Raw genomic sequence first — 21,516 nt, forward strand, 5'->3', positions numbered from 1 at the left:
TAAATAGCTAAATATATCACCTAATGTAGGCCATTTGGTCAAACTGAAACTAAACAGGACTATATTTTCTCTGGGGCTATATTTTTCCCTCTCACCTCAAACTAATTTCTCATGTACAGTATCATCATCAAATCTTCAGTATTTTCTGTTTCTGTAGCCATCTCCCTCCCACATGGATTGATGACATATCAGGCTGTGATTCTGCAGTGCCATCACTTTATGTCAGGTTCAGAGCTTCTGCTGAGCTAATGCATGCGCAAAAATTATAAAGATAAATGACGTAAATATTTCATTATTATTATTACAACATTTTGATGAGATAGTGGTGGTGGACAAAATAAATAAATTCAGTATAATCTAATCCTACACAATAGCCTCACTTGAGAATATTATGTTGTTTTATTGTATGATTATATTGTTGCTGTTGTTGTTCCTTTTTTTTTTTTTTTGGTAATATCAGAAAGGTGTTGTTTCATCCCATCAATAAATTTCAGTCACACGTAACACTGTGATACAATTAAATTACCACAAACTATAGTCTTAAAGAAAAGACCGCAGTGTTAAATCAACACTTTACTGTCACACTCTCAAGAACTGAGCATTAAATCTTCACAGAGGGAACCGGTGATGATGGCTCTATTGTACCCACCCGCTGTAAATTCAGAGCAGTTGCACGACTGGTAGAAAGCAGCACATATCTGCGTCGGTCTCTTGTGTGTTTCTGAGCATAATTTACTATCCTACTGTGATAAAGCATAGTATTTTCTTTCAGGTTTCTGTATAAACAGCTAGCAGCAGAAGTTGTTTAAGCCAGTTTACTGGCGTGCCTTCATGAATGGCAAAGCTGATCTGTAAGTCAGTCCACCACATCTACACATCTACAGTTGCAATGAAAAGTTTGGAATTTGGCTTTGAAATGACGTTGCTTCTGCCATGATTACCGATTTTTATCTAGGTCACAATACCATGAGCACAGTCCAACTCAACCAAGGACATTTAAACTGTTTATTGAACACAATAACGAATCACTTACAGTGCAGAGAAGTGCATCAATTACAGTCATGGCCAAAAAGCTTTGGCAGTGGCACCACTACCAAAACTACATTTTCATTTATTTGCCATTAAAAGATTTTGAAACTTCTGAAATCCTTGTGATCTTCAGTATATCATAGAAATGTGAAAAAAATAGAAAGTAAAATAAAAACTGAAGCGGCAAAGTGCACGAAAAACAGTCTTTGTGCCAAAACCTTTGGCTATGACTGTACTTGTGGGTTGCAGAGGTGGCACATCCCTGTTTTTCTTTTCTTGCGCATGCAGGGAGAGATTTCTCTGAAATCTTACACAGAAATTCACAAACTCAGAGCCAATTTCATCTAACCTCATTAGAAGGTCAAAAATGTATTTGCCCTCTGCTTTACCTGCAAAATACCTGCAATGCCCAAACATTAGTGTCCTTACATGTTACAGTAAAGAAGTGACATTACTTAACACCAGCATTAGTATTGGCAGTTTGAGCATGTAGGCAGTTTGTTCAAAGCAACATTATGTTTAAATACAGCCTCACAAAGGTGCTTGCATCACTGTACAAGTTTTCATATTTTTGCAGTTAAATTACACTGTTACGTTTTTTCCCTGATATATAACTATTCTAAAAATATGTTAAAACCTCATCGTTTTCTCAAATATCACACTGAAGGAGTTTCACATTTGATTGCTTTATCAGAGATTGTTTTGACATCAGTGTTAAAAGATATCTCGTTAGAGAAATGTATTCTTCTGTATTTGCTCTGGCTATCTTCTTGATTAATTCACATTTTACTAAATCATTCTGCTGAGCTCTATTCAAAGTATTCATGCGGGATGTCTGTGTTCCCCTGATAATGTGTCACTCATGACACCTACTGTGGGTAGGCTCAGTTACAGCACAGAACAACTTCATCGACTTCTGAAAAAAGTGGAGGTGAAAGAGATTGTTGTCTGCCAAAAACTGATTTTTGCCCAGTTAATATGAGCTCTATACATGCATAACCAATCTCTCAGTTGGACATATCAATTTAATGACATTTGGACACTGACTCAGAGCAAACACTGTTGGTTAGAGGCATGTATGCACAGCGGATTAGGCCGACACAATGCAAAAGAGATCCACAATTTCATATATAATTTCTATATAATAGATATAATTATGCAGATCTCTGAAAGGACCTCTGAACATGTAGTTGATACAAAATATTTCTGTGTAAAGACCAGAGTACTTCTTAATCACTGGGGGGAATTCTTAGCCTACAGTTTAAGCCCCTTTCTTAGTGATTACATGCCTCAGAGGGCAAGTTAGGCAAAAAAACTAATAAGGTCAAACAAGGTAGACATATTAAAGGTCCAAATCCAAAAAAAGGGACAAATCCCAATCCTATCTTCTCAATGCCTTCGGATGTCTGGCTGGTTGGAGTTTTTTTATGTAAAAACAACAATAATTGAAAGCTTTATTTGGAAGGGGAGAGATGGTAGCTACTGTATATGGCTCTGTTTGTCTAGGTGTTTCTGGAGTGTGGGTTCAGCTCTCATCCAGAGGATTTCCTGCCTGTGAATCTTGTTGCAGGTGTCCTACCCAGCAGTATCTCAGTTGCTTAAAGACTCCATTTTCATGTGGGGATTTTAATCTTTTTTTTTATTTTATTTTTTCCAAAGGTATTAGTGGGGGAACCGTAAACAGTTGATGATTATTTGTATTTTCCCCTTAGCCAATTGTCTGTAATCCCTATGAAGGAGCTTAAGAGTTAGATTTCTGGCATACACTTTCTTATCTTTACACAACCAACACAGACAAATGGAATGTATCTCATTCTGACTAAGGCCAAAAGGCAAAGTGCAGAGGGGGAAAAAGCTGCATAGATAGTTAACCGTAATAAAGTCAGACACTGCAATCACTTTTAGAACCAGTTCAGCCTCATTTAATTGCACATCGCTCTTATATGCTTCCTACACATGGCACACAAAGTATTTTAATTAGCAATGTATCATCTGGTGAAATATGTGGTAATGCTAGACTCTCTGGTCCTTGCTGTCTTCTGGAGGTCACAGGGCAATCTTGCCTGAGCTCCCAGGTAAACCGATCCAGCATCAAACTGTCAAATGTGACATTCAATAACCTCCAAAGGAAATGTGGTCTCATTTTGATCCCAAACTCAATTTTGCATGGATTTCACTGCAGTGTACTTCCCCAAGATGTTTGTGCACGCATGTCAGAGACAGAAAACAAGCTGCGCTGTTGTTGTTCCAACTCCCATCGTCTTTTCTATGAAATGGCATCCATCAAAGTTAATGGGCTGTAATCATCACCACAAATACACTGTCACACGTTCCACTGCTCGCTCCTGAGTATTCAACTCCCAGTCAATGGGATGTAAAGAGTGGCAAGCACGAGGAACACAATTTCCCATATCATTAACAGCTCCAAGTGAGAATTGGAAAAGAATCCAAAAAAGTTTGCCCATTCTTCAGATTTAGATTCTGTTTGCTCAACCTCTTCTGGGACCGCAGAGGCTAAACATTTATTAGATGCATATGTGACAAACAGTCGATACTACCGACACTGTTTTTCAGGCACCCATCCACATTGTCATCTTGTGAAATAATTCTTATTAAAGTATGTCACTTGCTACTGACAAATCTGCAGTGTAGCAGATAGATTAATTTCCCAAGAAGCCAACTCTGCCAGCTTCCAATCAGAGTTTAGCGCATCCAGTATATCTACTTATCTCCAGGCAGTATGCTGCTGGACTTCTGATCATACATCATACAGGTACACACACACACACACACACACACACACACACACACACACACACACACACACACACACACACACTACTCTATCAGTGCCTGGTATGGCAGAGCTCCAAGAAGAGCGTCCCTCACGTATTTGCGTGTTTGATAGGATGTTTTAGCTAAAGCATCCCCAGAAGACAATTTGTGGACCTCAACAGATGGAGAAGTCCAATTAGAAAGTGGGAAAAATGGGAGATGAATGTCCCTGCTCTCTCTCTCTCAGGACAGACAGCTATTCTTACAGCACAGGTACAAAACCAACATCGCGCATGTCAGAGGGAAAACATTACAAAAAGAGAGAAATGAAGGCCGACGAGGGAGTGGTATGATTTCTTAACATGGCACAGTCAAAGAAGAAGGCAGAAGAATATGGTACAGTTTGCTCGTTCCACATCTACAATATGTACAAATGTCTCCTTCTGTTGTCTGATTCTTCAAGGGCAGACATCCCACATAGCAATTGCCTTGCCATTAGCCAAGAACAGAAAAAAAAAGGAGAAAGAATGAAAAAGTGCTTAAATATAGCAACCCCCCTGGGATAGTAGAAGGAAGGGCGTGCTGTGGTGTGATTAAAATGAATAACCTTCATTCAGTCACGTTTGTTAACGGTACATTTGAATGTGATGTCTGTGGTGGGGGCCAAAGCTGTGCCTTTACTTTGCCTGTCCTCCGTGTTTTAGCATCATTATTCACCAGGAGGCCTGTCCTCAGCGCTGGCAAAGATGCTGAAGTTATAAATAATGGGAGTTGTGTCATTAAGTACACATTGGCCCTGGGTCGGTTTAATTCAGGCGTTAGCCACCCCTACTGTGAATGCAGACATCACAATAAACCTGTTGATGACTGATAGATTGTGTGGATGCAAGACCAATTTTCTCTGGCAAAAATGACCTTTTGCTTGTGTTGTTGTTGTTGCCATGGCCCCAAGTTATTACTTTTCATGTCATTTTTTTGATTTGACAGGAGAAGTCTCGAGGAGTGAAATGGAAAAAGTAATGATGTCCCCATGTGCATGATGTAGCGTGGTGCAGGTGGGGCGATGGTAGATAGGGCCGCAGCTAGTAGCTCTACTCTGCCCCGGGGGCCAGTCTGCAGCTGTTAGAAAAGCTGCAGCTCTTCCCAATACTTCCCTACAGGTTCTCACTGCTTCCTGGTACTTGCTGTTATCTGGGCTCGCTGCTGTCGCCGGTCTGGCTGCTGTCCACACTCTCTGAGAGAGTGCTCAGTACATTTTTACGCTTCGCCACTCTTTCTGTCTCATTCCAACCTCCGCTATTCCCCTCACTTTCACTGTGAGATTTTGAAGTGTCCCTTTGAACTGGCAACCGCTTTTTGTTTTATTCTTTGTTTCCTTTTTTTTTTTTTAAACAGCTGTATTTTCTACCTTGATGTTTGCTTCAAAGACAATACTTCACTGGCACAGGCCATTTATGTATTGAGTACTGTATCTACTTACAATATCCCATACGAAGCATCCTGAATGTATGTGTATACTTGAAGTGAACCCATATATGAGAGGCTGCAGCTGTTTGGTGCAAAAAGCTGACATAGACAATTTAACGCTGCAGCTCAAACAGAATCTAGAACTTTTTTGTTTTTGTTGTTGAGCCTAAGGAAAATTCATTCTTTTCCTCACCACATATTATCCTGTGACTTTTGCCTTTTCTCCAGAATTGTTTAATTATTTTTATTTATTGCTTATCCTCAATCCTGCTTGTGAATATCCAATTTTTTTTAACCATTTGCTATGACATTAACATGACTTTAGATACAGGCCAAAACTCATTTTTCACTTCATTCATGAATTAATTTAGACTAGAAATTGTATTTTGACTGAACAGCCTTATTGCCAGTCTATTTGTTAGCTTATCTGGAGCTTTTAACACAACCTTTTTGTCATTTGTCACAAAGATGAATCAATTGACATGTTGGCTTACTACCTTTTGATATCAGCATTTATTTGTCTTCTGTAATTGGAAATTAAATAACCTTTGGGTTTGAAACATCACCTTCAGCTCTGGTATACTGTGATGGGCATTTCCAATTATTTTTTAATTTAATAGTTTAAACATCTGAATTAATGGGGCACTCCATTTATTATTACATTTTCGTATGGCTGTGAGTCATGCGACAAACTGATTCAGAAATCTCACAAGCTGAACTGTTTCATTAAACCTCCCCTGACTGGTAAATTCCTGTTTCTTTCAAACTCCATTTTAACAGACTTTATCTTATAGCCAAAGTACAGATAACCCTGATGACACTGCTGTGACATAGTCAGGGGTTATATATACCAGATAAACCTCCTCAAGATCCACAGAAAACATTACACAGCTGTTTTTACAAGTACCTCTCCTTATTATAAGGAAACTGATCTTTATCTGAAAAATTGATGGAGCACCCTTATATCATTTAAAAACACAAAACCCACACACACATTAAAAAAAAAAAAATCATTAACTGATAATGAAAATTATAGATACAGGCCTAAAGGGCAAATGGCCCAAAATGCCACCCTTTACATCTATCCGGTGACACTATACTCTGCCATTAAATAAGCAGATTTTTAGATAGCGTAGCTCATGAATGCACACTCTGCAAAGTCAGGGTAAAGGGGCCATTTGGTGGAGGAAGCTGGTTTCCAGCGGCTGCTCTGCGTGGAATCGCACATCAAAGTTAATCTTGCGCCGTCTGCTCTGGCGCTGTGGAGCACTAATCTGCTGTCAGTGTGATGAGGCTCCTGGACTAGTTCCCCTTTCCAACACAGAGGCACTAATCCAGGAGACCTTTCACGTTTTTTCCTCCTCTCCATCACCTGACCGGACAACAAAGGTCGCGAGGTTCCCTTTGAAATCTCATCTGGTCAATACTAGCTGAGCGTCGGCACTGGTTCTCATGTACATTGTGTTTCAGTAAAAAGCCAGTTTGGCATATTTTGCCCTTGTGAGCCCCATCTTACTTGTCTTTATGATGTGTATTTTTTTTTTTTTCTAACATTATAAATACAGCCACCACTATCATTACTACTAGTTTTTCCTCAACCTGTCATCTTCAAAAATTCAGTTTTCACCTTTAACCCTGCCTTTAGATTCCAGAGGTGAGCTAACCTGCTGCCAGTTCAATCAAAGCTTTCTGTGTTCAAGAAAATGCCACCGCTCTCTTGCCAGCATGCAGATTAACCTACGATGAATACAGAATGAGTTCATTAGCATAATCGCTTGAGTGTCTGATGATTTCATTTTTATTATCACGTTCCCTTATAATCCATAGCTCTGTCGCCCCATCGTGCTCTCAGCCCGTCTTTCATGTTCCTTTGCCCTCCCCATTCAGTCACGAAGGAGTGTAATTGCATTATCAAAGTATTATACCGACGTTGTGGGAATATATTTTTAGCCCTCGGCTTTATGGAATGATGTAAGGAGGATGGGCAGAAATCTAAACATGTAATGACAAATTAGACTCTAAGCAATGCTTGAGTTGGCTCACCTTGGTTTCATCATGTCCAGACTGATTGAAGCATCTCCCAGACCTCCCTTTAAACATGCACAAATCATTATTCTCATATTTACAGGGTGGCGTGCTATTTTCTCGGCCCAGGTCAACACAACCCTCTTAAAACTTCTAATAATATAAAACAGCCTTTCATTTAGTTATTGAAAGCAAATGCCACAAGGAAATGGTTGTAATTATGACCGCAAGGAGCTCAAGTGGGCCAAGAGGTGACTTGGCATATACAGTATTAGTGGAAAAGGGGTGCTTTTTTGCATAGTACTGCACTTGTTTCTCAAGTGTCAGCAGGTGTAGACTAGAGACTAGAGAGGAGTAGAAGAAAAGAAAAATGTCAAGCAGGGCTGTGCTAGCACTGCATGATAATAGAAAAGGAGGAGAAAAAGAAAGTGAATGAAGCGTTTCATCTCCAACTCATAGTTAGAGGCAGGCAGGTCCAGGCAGAGGAAGGGTGAGTCAAAGTCAGGAGCGGAAGAGCGGTAAAGAGGAAAGCTTTTTATCATCCCTGACTCTTAAGAAGATCTCCCAAATGAGAGAGGGCGTGCATGCTAATGTCAAAGCCGCGGTGATAACTAGCCGCCTGGTTTTGCAGGGTGAGGGTTAAGCTGGGATTTGCAGGGCTGGGGGAATACATGTTTGATATGTGAGTGAGAGAGAACTGAGGTGCCTTTGCCAGAGCCATACGTGAGGGATTTATTCTATATGGTTTATCTGTGTCTTCATGGCTAGAAGAGGAATTTTGCCCGTCTTTATTGGGTCTGTGTAGTTCCTGAGACTCTGAGGTGAACATTCAGCTGGAGGATCAAAGTTATATAGACACTGCAGCGCCACAAAGCCTTCATTTACAATGCATTAACACTGACTGACACGCAGCAACACATTCTTGCTTCCACGAACATCACATGCCAACTTTCGGCTCCACTCGTCGGCTTTCACAAATTTGCAGAGACCAGATCTCAGCTGGATTGTGAAAATGATAAAAAAAATGATCTCCTGCATCTGCTCCACACTACATCTTTCCTGCAGTTCAACAAACAGCCAGAACAATGCCGCATTATTGCCCACAGAGACTGTGACGTGCACCTATCTCAAAGTTGTCCTTCCCTGTAGCTATTGTTCACAGTTACTCATACCCGAGCACCCTGTTTTTCCTACCACATGCATAACACCAGGCAGTGCGGTCCTCTGGCTCCCTCCTATCTGTGCCTCCCCATCTCCCCATTATGTTGTGTAGTTCTGCCAGCCTCTCCTTCTCTCCCTTATCACCTGCAGTGAAAATCTAGCAGGCTAATCCCAGTTCCTGTGGGATTCCCCTCTCTATAATGATGTATATCTGAGGGATAGCATCAGAGTTGAGTCCTATCAGCCCACACACTCTTAATCCCATCAGTCTTTGGTGCCCAAACCCAGGAGAGGCAGCATTTTGGATGTTGTGCTCCCGGCCTCTTGCCAGAGATGCGGTGCAGAACATCAGGAATGATGTGTTGTGTTCAGGGATCATGCTGGAGATCATGTTCATTTATTGTGTTTCAGATTCTTGAAGCCTTGTGGTATGTCTCCCAGCATTGCAGTGGTACATATTGTAAGGTGTGCAAACTGTGCAGAATGCCAGCCCCCAGTGATTCTGCCAGTCTATCTGGCATTACAAAGATTTTATTTGCACTGTCTTGAAGTCTGTTCATGGTGAAAATAGAGAAACACAAAATGTCCTTAATATTTTAACGTGCTGACCAGAACACACAACAGATGCACATTTGGTGCATCAATAATATACATTTATGAGAGAGTTTTCCTTCATTCTGCTACCTTCACTTTCTGTTGTTTATCTGTATATGTATATTTGACTACTCTTTTCTCACTTAATTGTCAGATTTACAACCTGCTGATACATAAAAGAATGATTGCCTAGCCTACGCATTCACACTTTTACAAACTAAATTTTTACGAAGGGTCTTAATATGACATAACCACCCTCACGACCTCTCAGTAATCTATAAATCTCGCAGTCTTCACAAATACAGTGTCAGAGAATCTATATCATTTTGCCATTCATGTTAGTATGACTTTTTTGACATTCAGGCAGTGTAATCTATTTTCCTCAAATTCACAATTCATAGTTCATAGTATGATAGAGTTCTGGAGTAAAATTACATTTTCTTTTTGGTACATCTATTATTTAGCTGTCAGCGCGGATGAATATTGTGCTCTTTCAGCCTTCATGGAGAAGGTACAGAGAACAGTATTGTTGTGCAGCATTGCTCCATTTGCTCCTTGTCATGACTGGAGACTAATGTCTGGAAGAGTCTCCGTTAAGTCCTTAGAGAAGATTTTAATGTTGCGTCCACTCTGACACTTTAATCTCTGTGGTACATTTCACACCACTGCCCACAGGAGATGTCTTCACTTTAAGAGCACCTAATACTTCCTGACCTTGCCACTATCCCGTTGTCCCTGCACAGTTTTAATGCCTCTCGCTGTCATTATCAACTTCTGATTGGTACAGTGGGTGACAGTATCTGAGTTTCTCTATAATTGACAGGATTTGGTCTCACAGGTTTGGAGGGCTTGTCTGCACTGTAGAAACCACTGAACTGTGAAACTGAGCCAGTGAATTACCTCTGGAAGCATGATGGGGAGTCGGCGCGCAATGAGATGTTCGGTGAAGGTCAAACAGAAAATCATGCATTCACAGAGTTATCAAAGAGATGCTGAGGAGACTTGATACACAAAGCATGGTGGGAGTTTACCAATCTAAGAAAATGCAGACTAGAAGTTGCTGACCTGCACATAATTTCTTGATAAAAGTGCTTTTTTTTTTTTTTTTTCATATGAATGCCTTGTTTTAGCACAGTAAGCTCACTGTGACTTTCAGAGCATAAAAGACAAATGCTGAGTGGGATGTGAAGTTCAATCAGTCTCAGGGAAGAAAGTGAGACTGAAATTAATTTGAGATTCAGATTTTCAGATTGCAGGTCCCTTAGTAATTATTGCTATAAAACAACATGCATAGATGGTGCATGAGATAGGACAGTGTGCTTAACTCATCTTTATTCTAATCAGCTGATGAATCAAAACGGTTAATAATTAAATTAGTTTCATTCCACTGCTTCTCACTGAAATATCAAATTGGAGTAGATCAAAGTGTGTTTTGATGAAAGTGAGATTTAACGTCTTTACCATGAAGGATTTAATAGGATGTCACCTCGCAGTCCAGCAGTTTCAGTATCTTAATCACAGGATTTTTCCTTCTTTGAACACCTTGACCTTGATCGCTTATCGGTGCAATCGAACACTGTGAGGCTTTTTGAACATTAGCTATTCCATTTGCTTTGATTAATGCACTTTACTACAGTCACTTGTGCAGTATGTGAGCTAGTTTCATACTAAAACCTTGGAAATGGAGGCTAGGAGGTGACAGAGGTGCCAGTGGGTGATTGGTCTTCAGTGCTGTTGACAAAGCCCTCTCAAAGATCTGCCACAACCCTTCTAGGATCCTAATTGTCAGCACTAGTAAGCTGTTGGCAATAATCGCAACTGGAATGTGAGTTGCTGGGACAGCAGTGTGATTACTTCAGGCCTCTGTGCTTATTTCAGAAACCTGAGCTTGTGCTCGCTTAAAGTCAGGGATTTGTAACTTCTACGTTAAGTGTTGCTCTTCTCCTATCAGCCACCAAACAGTATTTGTGTGCAGCAGACACAGTGGCGCAAATGACCAGGAAAAAAAAACTCATTTAAGGATAGTTTATTACTTGAAAAGGTTCATTTCATTTGGTTTAATTTTTAGAAAAAGAACCTGCCCTGTCTCTGAAAAGAAAAATAAACAAATGACGTGTCTGTAAAGTCATCCAGATATCTTTTTTTTTTTTTTTCACTTCCCACTAACCAGATGGCAGTCAGATTTCAGACACAGGGTTCTGGAAGACAATCAAGGAACAAGATTGCTTTTTTAGGAAGGAGGATTGGTTTAACTAGATGTCAAATTAAAGGCCTTACACACACACACAAACACACACAAACAAGTGTCTGTTTTGACTGTGTGTTAGTTCCTGTGTGTTCAGGCGTGTCCCTGTTTTGAGGTGTCGACGCTAGCTGTGAGGCAGTGAGGTCATGTACTGAAATCTGTCTCAGAGCACCCCTGATGGAATACCGCACTGCTTTTAAGGTCAACTGCACAAACTCTGCCACACAGGTTGATACAGGACTCATGAATGTTTGATTGGTCTATTATCCAAGCCAGGCAAGGACATTCACCCCCCCTCCATTTCTAGATTTCAAATATTCCTTTGAGTCTGACATTTCCCCTACACTCTCTGAGGCAACCCCACCGTTTCACTCTCTCTCACCACACCAAGCTTCATCTGCAATGCTGTCATCTCACCGTTGGACAATTCTACAGAATGCGTTGTTTTTAAGACTGGTGTGAGTGTGAGCGGAGTATGGCTTTAGGTGGGTGGAACTGGGGGATGATACTCACTCATTTCGACAATCCTCTTCATCCTCTGCAGTGAGGATAAGAATCTGGCCATCCTTCTTTGTGTCTCACCCGTGTCAGCTTAGGGTAGCAAGGGTATCAAATGTGGGTACCTGGTACTTAAAGACAACAAGAACAAAGCAGGAACATTACTTCAATCTGCTGTTGCTGTTAATTCCTGCCTCTGCCATCATCCAGGAGGCAGAGCTTTGTGTATCTCAGCTTTCCCTTATGAACAATCCATCACTGTTACTGTTTCTCTCCAGAGTGTGCTTGTTGCTTTTCTTTTTCCATCCATTCGCTACTATGCTTTCAAAAAGAAGACAGTCACTGCAACACACTGTATTCCACAACAGACGTGGCTGCAGCTCGCCACTTCTCCCACTGGAGTAGAACACATGTGAGGGAATGCTGTCTTCCATTTTTATATGGATCTCTTATTAGGCTTTCAGCAGTACATCCAGAACCAATAACTGACACCTGCTTTCAGTCTTTGTCTGCCATTAGATAGGAAAATGACTTGACCTGTAATGAACTGCGAAACTAATCACATCTGTGTCGGATTAGTCAACTTGAAAGCAAACTGTTGTACATGAAGTTCCATCAAGCGTGATATTAAAATGTCCACTTTTACATCTTTCCGCCCGAGCTCTGTAAAAGCCCAGACAGTTGGGCCCAACATGATGGAAACCTGAGGCTAATGACTCAAGCAGACGTCTGTGGGCATTAGACAACTTCATTTATGAAATAGTCAACCTCCCGTGTAGCGATACATTCACATTACCCTGCCTCACTTGAGAGACGCACTACTGTCACAGCCACTGAGCAATGCTGATGTTTCTTCCTACCTGCATTCATCTTACTCTCGGGAGGTAATGGTCTTCTCAGGTCATTTGCGCATTAGGGTCTCACTCATTCATCTCACCCACCTGCAAACGTGTGAACTGGCGGTCCTCTGCAGCACACGGAGAGATGTTTGGATGACAAGGAAAACATACGTGCCTGGAATCATTCATTTTAAACCTCAGTGCGGCTGGTGGCCTACCATGTCAGCACAGAGCTGTTTGTGAATATGCAGATTATGTTCAAATGATTTGTGTAAAGAATTTGGAGGTTTTTGTCTGGATCTGTTAATTTCCTTGGAGGCATCAGGATTTTCTATCTAATAAGTAATAATCTTGAATGTAATCACATCTGCATGTTTGCAGCTTAATGTTTGAATTGGACTGAATTACCTTTATTGCCCCAGGGGGACAATATGGATTGCAAAGAGTAGTCTACACAACCTACACATAAATGAATGGAAAATACATAGACACATATTTAATACACTACATTAGATATCATCATAATAAACTTGCAATGAGCTGTTAAAGCACTAAAAATTACTATTTAAATTAAGAAAAAAAAATCCATGCAAAAATCCACATTGTGTATAGTAGCAGCAGCTACAGCTTGTTTAATAACCCAGCAGATGCAAAAATGATCTCACACGTCTGATTTGGCTCTTCCTGTTAAGGAATACCTCCTTCCTAATTGTAGGGGGTGACACTCTGCATTAAGAGGGTACTGAACAATGTTTTCTTGATGCTTGCAGCTTGCAGGCAGCAGCATTTATAAGTGTAAGTAAATAAGGGGCAGTTTCCATCCTTTTCCAGTGAGCTACTGTCATTCATGGCACACTTCCAAATCTATTGAAACAAACAGCAGCACTATAGTGGAATAGTAGTGATGCAACATAAGTCAAATATAAAAAAAAAGTTGCCTAGCTAGTGTTTTCCCTGGAAATTGTAATAAAAGCATAAAATAACTGCTCAACAATTTAGTTTAACAATAACTAAAATAACTCAACTTTGTAACTCATCAGGAGCTGCTGCCTAATAAAACTGAAAAATATTTTGTACCTGGGATGTTGTGTCTTGGGTTGAGCTTTTTAACCAGCTGCTTTTTAACCAGTCCTGCTTTTCCACCATGTAACCGCTTCAGTAATCTTTATCCACCATTTGCTCTTCCTGTCACATGGAGTAGAGCTAGAAAGTGATCCAGCCTCATTCGCTGGAGTCATTTGTTTACATTTGGGTGGCACATCACCAGCTGCTAGGATCTTTTCCTGTGTGGCCTGGTTGTAATGAATGGTGTGTTTCTGCCTCAAGTGACATAATGTGCTTGTTGTTTCCACATTTGAAGAAATGTTGGCCCATCAAAAGCCCCCAAAACAATGACATGGCACACAATCTGACATCAGAGAAGGAGATAAAGGCACACAGCTTTGACACTGTGGGACAAAATTCTCCACCCTTGCAGTGATCCACAAAGCTGTTTCGTATGGACAAAAGGCCAAAACACATAGAAAAAGTTGTATTTCCTAAAATACCCATGTAGGTGTAGATGTAGCCCTATGTACGAAATCGTCATTGGTGGCTAACGTGTCTCTTGCTCTCAGACATGCCTGGGCTTGTCTTGTTGTGGAACCTAAACCTATTGCATTGCTTTTTTTTTTTTTTTTAAATACCATGTAAAAGTTTATACTAGTGTTATCGTGGATGATATTGCTGTGTCTTTTCTGCTCTGTGTGTGTTCCAAAGAAATGACAAAGCCTCAGTGAATAACATATAGTTTATTACAGAGAAGACAATGTCAAACGCTTCCGGAGACGTCTGGGAGATCTTTCTTCTCCCCAAGAAAGGAGATCACAACAGTTATATGCTATCATTGTCCCACCCCACATTTGGTTTCCATCAGATTTGATTTCTTTTGGAAAACTGGCTTCAACTAGTTTTCAGGCTGTTTTTCAGTATGTATACCCTTTCCCCTTAATTGGTGAATGTCCAGTGAGGGGCCACAATATCTAATACCACTGTACTGATGGAAACCATATGTGGATTCTGAAATACATCCTTATTTGGTCAAGAAGTGAAGAGAGGCCTGAACTGAAGGGCCTCTGTCCTATTATAGTATTGGAGAAAAACCATACATGCAGGTTAAACCATACCAATTTAGACACCATAATATGATTATGGCACAGCTAAGTCCTGCTGAGAACCCATCAGTTTCTCAGAAAGAAAAGCCTCTGAGTGACTTTTTTTTTTGCACATGTTGGCATTAAATGTAATTTTGTCATCCAAAATGGTGCCCAGGAACCTATAATGGCTCACCATCTCCAAAGCTATGCCTGTTATAAAAGTAGGTGAACAGATAGGAAAGTTTCAGGAAAGCTGTATTGCTTTTGTTCATTTTGGTAGCTTTGGCTGCAGTGCTTGGTAGGTAATGCTGGAGTAAAGAGAGTAAGGTGAAGACGGTTTGATTTGAGGTTTGCCTTGAACACAGACAGATTTGACTTTCTGAGTGAAGACAGGCACATTAATTTGATGGAACTTGGGGTGAGTCAGTCCAATCTGACAGAAGCATAGCCCTTAATCTGTTGAATGCAGCCTGTTCGCCATTGAAAAATGACATACTTTCTTGGTGCTCAGGTGCACCATGCGACACGCCACATCAGTGTCATGCATGATTTCCAAAAAAGCTATTTCCTCTTTATGTTGATTTTTATTTTGGATTCACTTTGTATTCCATATTCCATTTTGATGCAGGAATAAGAACAAAACACACCAGTGGCTGTCGCTGAGGCCCACAGACTTAATCGATCTCTCCGGTGTTTGGCATCACACTGTTCCCTTCCCCTTTTGCTTTTACTCAATGTGATACAACTCCCTGTATCTTTCACAAGCTGTTTGGCTAACAGAGGTCACAAAGGATATGTAGCGCATTTGGTCACGACGTGAAAGCATTAGCTGATGCCAGCAGGTGTGTAATTATATATGAAACACTGTTTTAAAAGAGGAACATCGCAATGGCGTGTAGAAAGTAGGCCGGGGAGAGGTGATATCAGAGGAGTCCTATTTATTCTTCCCCCACCTCACATGTGTGACTTTTATTTGAAGTTGTGAAATATTCCAAGGTCACTGTAACTATTTCAAGACTATTAAAAATAACATTAGGCACACAACAACTTGACATGCTAAACAAACCTCCCGAGTGGAATATTTTCCCTGTTTGTTTTCCTACCCAGTGCGCTCACTCTTATCTGTTTTGTGTGTTTCAGGTACGGTGACATGGTGCCAAAAACAATCGTAGGGAAGGTGTTTGGGTCCATATGCTCTCTGAGTGGGGTGCTGGTCATTGCCTTGCCTGTCCCTGTCATAGTGTCAAACTTCAGCCGTATCTACCACCAAAGCCAGCGGGCAGAGAAACGACGAGCCCAGAGGGTATTGCTTCCCTCCCCCACTTCCTTTGCCCCTGTCTTCCTCTTCCCCTATCTGTCTTTATTTTGCTTCTATCTGCCCTTTTTTTCCTTCTGTCCCTGTCTTATCCGCATGTAACAGAATGACAGGGCAAACACTATCTTCCAGAATATTAATCTTTTATTGTGCTTCTGTGTATGTGTGTATTGAGTGTATGTGTGTATTGAGTGTATGTGTGTATTGACTTGCTTAAGTATATTTCAGGGGGAGAAAGAAATAAGAGAGGGAATGACAATGACTGAACAAATGATCTTCAGAGTATTGTGTCAGCAGCTTTTTCGATAGCAATATGTGCATTTCTTACTAAAAGTGTTTGCTAAGGCAGAATTTCCTAATCGTAGATTTAAGCATAACCTTTCTCAACTAAATACTGCGGCTGCCAGGGGGAGACATAGCCAATTAGTGAGACAGACAAACTGTCAGAGGCTAAAACAGAGGTCTGTTTGTTCAAACAGAAAACTCGCCTCGCTAGAATCCGTGCTGCGAAGATTCGAGGCACTAATGCCTATATGCGCTACAAACAAAATGGGCTCCTGATCGACTCACTGGAGGAGGTAACGGGGGGCCAAGCAGCGGCTTGGGGGCTGACTGACCGGGGCCTCGCTGATGCTTGCATGTCACTCTGCTCGGGGAGGGTCCGGGGGAAGGGGGGGGGGGGGCATGCGACCTCACACACACACACACACACACACACACACGGGGAAGCTTTTCATGCTGTAACACAGGGGCTGCTGTCATTCCAGTGCTTCAGTGTGATTGTCCTCTCTTACATCAACCCTCTCAGCTGCAGCATTGACATTCCTCGTCAACACTCTCTCTCTGTCCATACAGCAGGAGGGCCAGGGAGGCACACTTGCCTTCTGGTGGAGCCTCAGCCATTACAGTCACACTTACTCATGACCAAGCTCTGCATGTCTGTCCAACAGGGTTTGGAGGGGAAGAAGGGAGCCAAAGGCTTACCGGAGAGTAGGCCACCTGTGGAGGCTGTCTGCTCAGCCTGCATCTCCTCTAAACTCTGTTTTTGATCTGCTGTGTGTTTTGTGCATATTTTCTAGAGCATCCGGGTTGTAGTGCAGACTAATACAGCACACTGTCCATCCCAGAGCCGTGCAGAGCTTCATAAAGTGTGTGTCAAATGTGTAGTGATGTTATGGTGCAGAATCTGTGCTGTGTTTGGTACAGTCTGTTTGATCTGTGTCTAGGTGTGCCACTGCTGTTGCACTGAAATGATTTCAGTTTGAATTTGGCTTTCCTGGTTCCCATCACCAAATTTGTGAACGAATAATAAAACCAGTTTCCTCAGTGAAACATGTTGCGATTAGCCGCAGTTTCTGTGCATCCCTAAAACATCGCCATGTCACTAGGTTCAGTAGATTGGCTGCCGTGCTACAGATCAGCATTTCAACTCTTGCCAAGCTATTGCTGCTTACCGATCTTCATGCAGAATCTAACCCTGCTCATCTACAATGCTGTGGTTTTCTGTTTTTTCCCTTTAACTCTTTCAAGGCCTCCAAGGAGGCAGGACAAGCCCTGGTGGGGAAGGCCCCCAGCCCGCCTTTCGAGAGCCAACATCATCATCTGCTGCACTGCCTGGAAAAGACCACGGTAAAAAAGAAAAGAAAAGAAAAGAAACTTAAAAGAACTTAAAAGCCATGTCCACTGGCAGATAATAACTTTGACATATTTCATTTTTACTATCTTGGTAACAGACTTCACACAGTTTAAAATAGCTCTCTGTGGGAAAAAAAAAAAAGCTCCTTTCATTGCATTACTCCTGCAGTCTGCGCAGTATCATCAGTAGTTCCAACCTGTTACAGTGAGTTGCAAATAGAAACAAAGTGTCTTTTTTTTTCATCCATGCTCATACTGTAGAATCTATTTCCTATTCAGCATAAGTTAAAAATAGCTTTAAATGGGGCTGGGAAATGTTGAGTCCCCAAGCCAGCAACATGCTAAAGATAACATGGCTGTGCCATCCACAAAGATTATTTCTACTAAACAAACTGGCGTGCTTCATTTTACAGTATTAATAATTTAAAGATGCAGGAGCCTCTTTTATTCTTTGCTTTAACATGATTTTACACTTGTGCAGCTCTAAACTCTGCAAATAGGCGTATGCTGGGAGTAAATGAGTATTTCTTGTCATAGATGATCCTTCTCCTGGCTTGCCTTTCATCTGGGAAAAGCTCCAAAAATGGTTTCATACCATTTGCATGGCAATGAAAAGGTTTACATCAGGTCTTTTTACAGTGTGTTTTATAGATAACAGCGAGTAGACCGAGAGTGACATAGAGAAGCTATAAGAACAGAGGCATGATTCAAGGCATCAGACATCAGATCTCACACAGCCTCACCCTGCCACCTGCTGGCAGGGCCTGAAACACACTCGATGCCTGACCTTCAAGTTCTGCTCATTTTTCACAGCGATAACAGTTGTGAACGCTTTCACAGATGGCAGTTAATATGGACATCTGGGCCAATATATTTCTATTCCCTTGATGATTCATTTTCCAATTATTAAACAATTTTGCAGTGGATTCTGTTCAGTCTGTTTAGTCTTTATTGTGAAACATCTTTACTCATTATTGAGCAGAGCCAATCATTGATGTAATAGGGTGATTCATAAGCAACACTGAATCCAAATCGTCACCGTTTTCTGCCTGTCTAGAATCATGAGTTTGTGGACGAGCAGACTTTCCAGGCAAACTGCATGGACATCTCTGTAATGAACAAGACGGGCTCCCGTGCGTCCTCCCTGTCCTCGTCTCCGCACGGCCTCGGCTCATGCTGCTCTCGACGCCACAGAAAGAAGAGCAGCTTCAGCCTGCCCAGCACAAACAACCAGGAGCTCAGCACCATACAGATAAGAGAGAGGCCTGTAGCCAACAGGTATGTAGTCTGTCCAGCTGGCCTACAAGCAATGCTTAAAAATGAAATAAAATGACTCATTTGTGGAATATATCTCTGTCGTTTCAGTATGTCAGCAAGTGATGATATTATCGCTACGCTCGTCAATAAACACTGAGTGTGATATAGTTGATATGCAGCAAAAGCAAAGCGCAACAAGTGAACACACAGCTACAAGCATAGGGAAGATGCACATCTGCCACATACAATATGTAGGTTGTGTTGACATAAATATACTAATGTTCTGTAGTTATTGATGCCATCCCGGCTCAGTGTTTCGGTTTAATCCTCACTGTTTTCATTGGAGCTGCTTTCTAACTAATTGTTCTCATGAAAACTGTTGACAGCACATTCAGTGGATTATGCAGAGTAACAGGTTTCTTTCCCCTCTGTGAGTACTGCAAATTAAATACCCTTCCTCTCTGTTCTAACGGGTGGTAGCGAATTCCCCTGAGCAAGCCCATTCCCACGGGCAAGTAAAATATAAACAATCTGCATTTCTTGATACTTCAAAAGGTTAAGTACAAAAAGAATCTGTAACTCTAAATTGAATCGACCAGTCTAGTAATCTTGGTGTGAAAGAGTCTGCGTTACACACAGTAACAATCATTTTATGTGTGGAACATCATTTTAATATTTACAGTGAAGGACTGTACTCATACAGTAAATAAAAAATTTTGGATTTTTTACAGCATATGCTTCACAGGATGAACCACGTCGTAAAAGGGGTATATTCAGTGTAGACGCCTGGTTTTATGTACACAGTACTCACATTCACTGCATGGCTTCAATATACCTTAATAATCACTCTACACACACACACAAAAAAAGTTTCTTACTCTACAAGAATATATTAAGAAACACTATATAATATAGGTTTGTGTAATGTACATTTAAAAGGTCAGACCTTTCACCCTCTTTAATCCCATGTTTTCTTTTATAGTCGCGCCAGCCTGAACGCTAAACTCGATGAGACTGTGCCCTTGAAATGTGATGAACCTTACATCACTCCCTCCATGGTCAGCTTATCTGCCCCAGTGGTGACTTCATCAGACGGGGATGGCTCCACCACCACAGCATACTCTCAGAGCAACATTGTCCGAGTATCTGCCTTGTAGATGTCACGCCTATCTGATCAGCTAACTGGTCTCAAGAAGTGCCAGATGCTGAGGAGAGGGACCACCGAGCATCAACCTGCCATAATCTTAGAGGGATTATAAGATTAACAGGGGTCAAGGGGTTTTTTGAAGTTGTTATCTCATCTGATGTCAAACTCTGCATGGTATTAAAATGATGTGGACAGCTGACTTGGAAGCGAACCAGCAGATCTTGCTTCATTAAGCACAGCAAGCGCAAGGAAGAAGGCGAGGAATGCGTGGTCATCGTTGTTGCCTAAAAATACTGAGGAAAAAAAAACTTTATTTTTGATTATGTAAAGTAGTCATATTTGTTGTCTATGATTTAAGGAGGAAAGGCAGATGTTTAAAGGTCATTCTCAATGGCCTCTAATGACAAAGCACACATATTCATTACCTGAAGGCAATCTTTGTGAATATTAAATCACTCTCCTTTACACATCATGGGACATTTGTTTCACTCACTGCTCGTTACGTCGATTGTTTTGAAACCCCCTCAATGAAATGGTTTCTAATACTCCCCTCACTGCTGTAAATTCTGAAAACGTACATCCGCTGGAATGGATAACTGTTGTGAATATTCATTAACTGACTCATTAACTAGTCGAAGACATCGCTTGATGAGGAGTAAAATATACCACTCATCCTGACATGTTTGTGAAATGTGCAAGTGAAAGTCAAATGGCAAATTCTGTGTTAGCTTACATATTTGACATTCTGATATGGATCTGTGTGACAGCCACTGTCGTTAGTTAACAATCGATATTGAGAACTATACAGGGTATATATTAGTTAGGTCACAAGGTAGAATATAAATGAATGTTCTCAGCAGCGCTTAACTAATACTAACCCCAATGTGGACACGTGGTAACGAACTGAAAACCATATGAAAGAGTGTTGAACATCAATTCCAGTGAATTACCAATTATCATAATATTCAAAAGCGAGCCTTGGTGGAGTTTACTGCGTCAAAGGGCCATTTTGTACACTTTTCATGTTGTAAATATCTCAGTTAGGACTTTATCAACCGCATTTGAAGCCGGCTCCTCTGATTTCTAGATTTAGTTGACAGTTGTTGGCACTCTCTTTCTGTCTGTTAACTGGTTGAATTAAGGATTTGCATGCCCTCATTGCCGAATTCTGTTTTATTAAAGTATGTCTCTGCTTCTTGTTGGTTTGTCAGTAAAAATGAGATTGATGGAAGGAAACAAATGAGCCTGGTATGTCACGATGTAAATTCTGCTTTTAATGAAACACGGACTACATATGTAAGCAGCAAGGAAGAAGGGACAAATGATCACACACATTGTGCATTTGGTGCAGTGGATAGAATAAATACTGTAACTCTATTGAAACATCCATTAAA

At 41.1% G+C, this 21,516-nt stretch overlaps 1 protein-coding gene across 1 annotated transcript in view; it reads left to right on the top strand.

Moving 5' to 3' along the window:
* The window catches only part of LOC115781133 (potassium voltage-gated channel subfamily D member 2-like), a 31,384-nt gene extending 9,868 nt beyond the window's left edge, over positions 1–21,516 (top strand). The window contains exons 3-7 of the mRNA XM_030730570.1: positions 15,909–16,071; positions 16,563–16,661; positions 17,614–17,712; positions 18,776–18,996; positions 19,958–21,516. Of these exons, the coding sequence (XP_030586430.1) occupies positions 15,909–16,071; positions 16,563–16,661; positions 17,614–17,712; positions 18,776–18,996; positions 19,958–20,132 (757 nt within the window). The 3' untranslated portion in view covers positions 20,133–21,516. The remainder of the gene's footprint in view (positions 1–15,908; positions 16,072–16,562; positions 16,662–17,613; positions 17,713–18,775; positions 18,997–19,957) is intronic.

This window comes from Archocentrus centrarchus, chromosome 6, assembly GCF_007364275.1.
Source record: "Archocentrus centrarchus isolate MPI-CPG fArcCen1 chromosome 6, fArcCen1, whole genome shotgun sequence".
Lineage (NCBI taxonomy): Eukaryota > Metazoa > Chordata > Actinopteri > Cichliformes > Cichlidae > Archocentrus > Archocentrus centrarchus.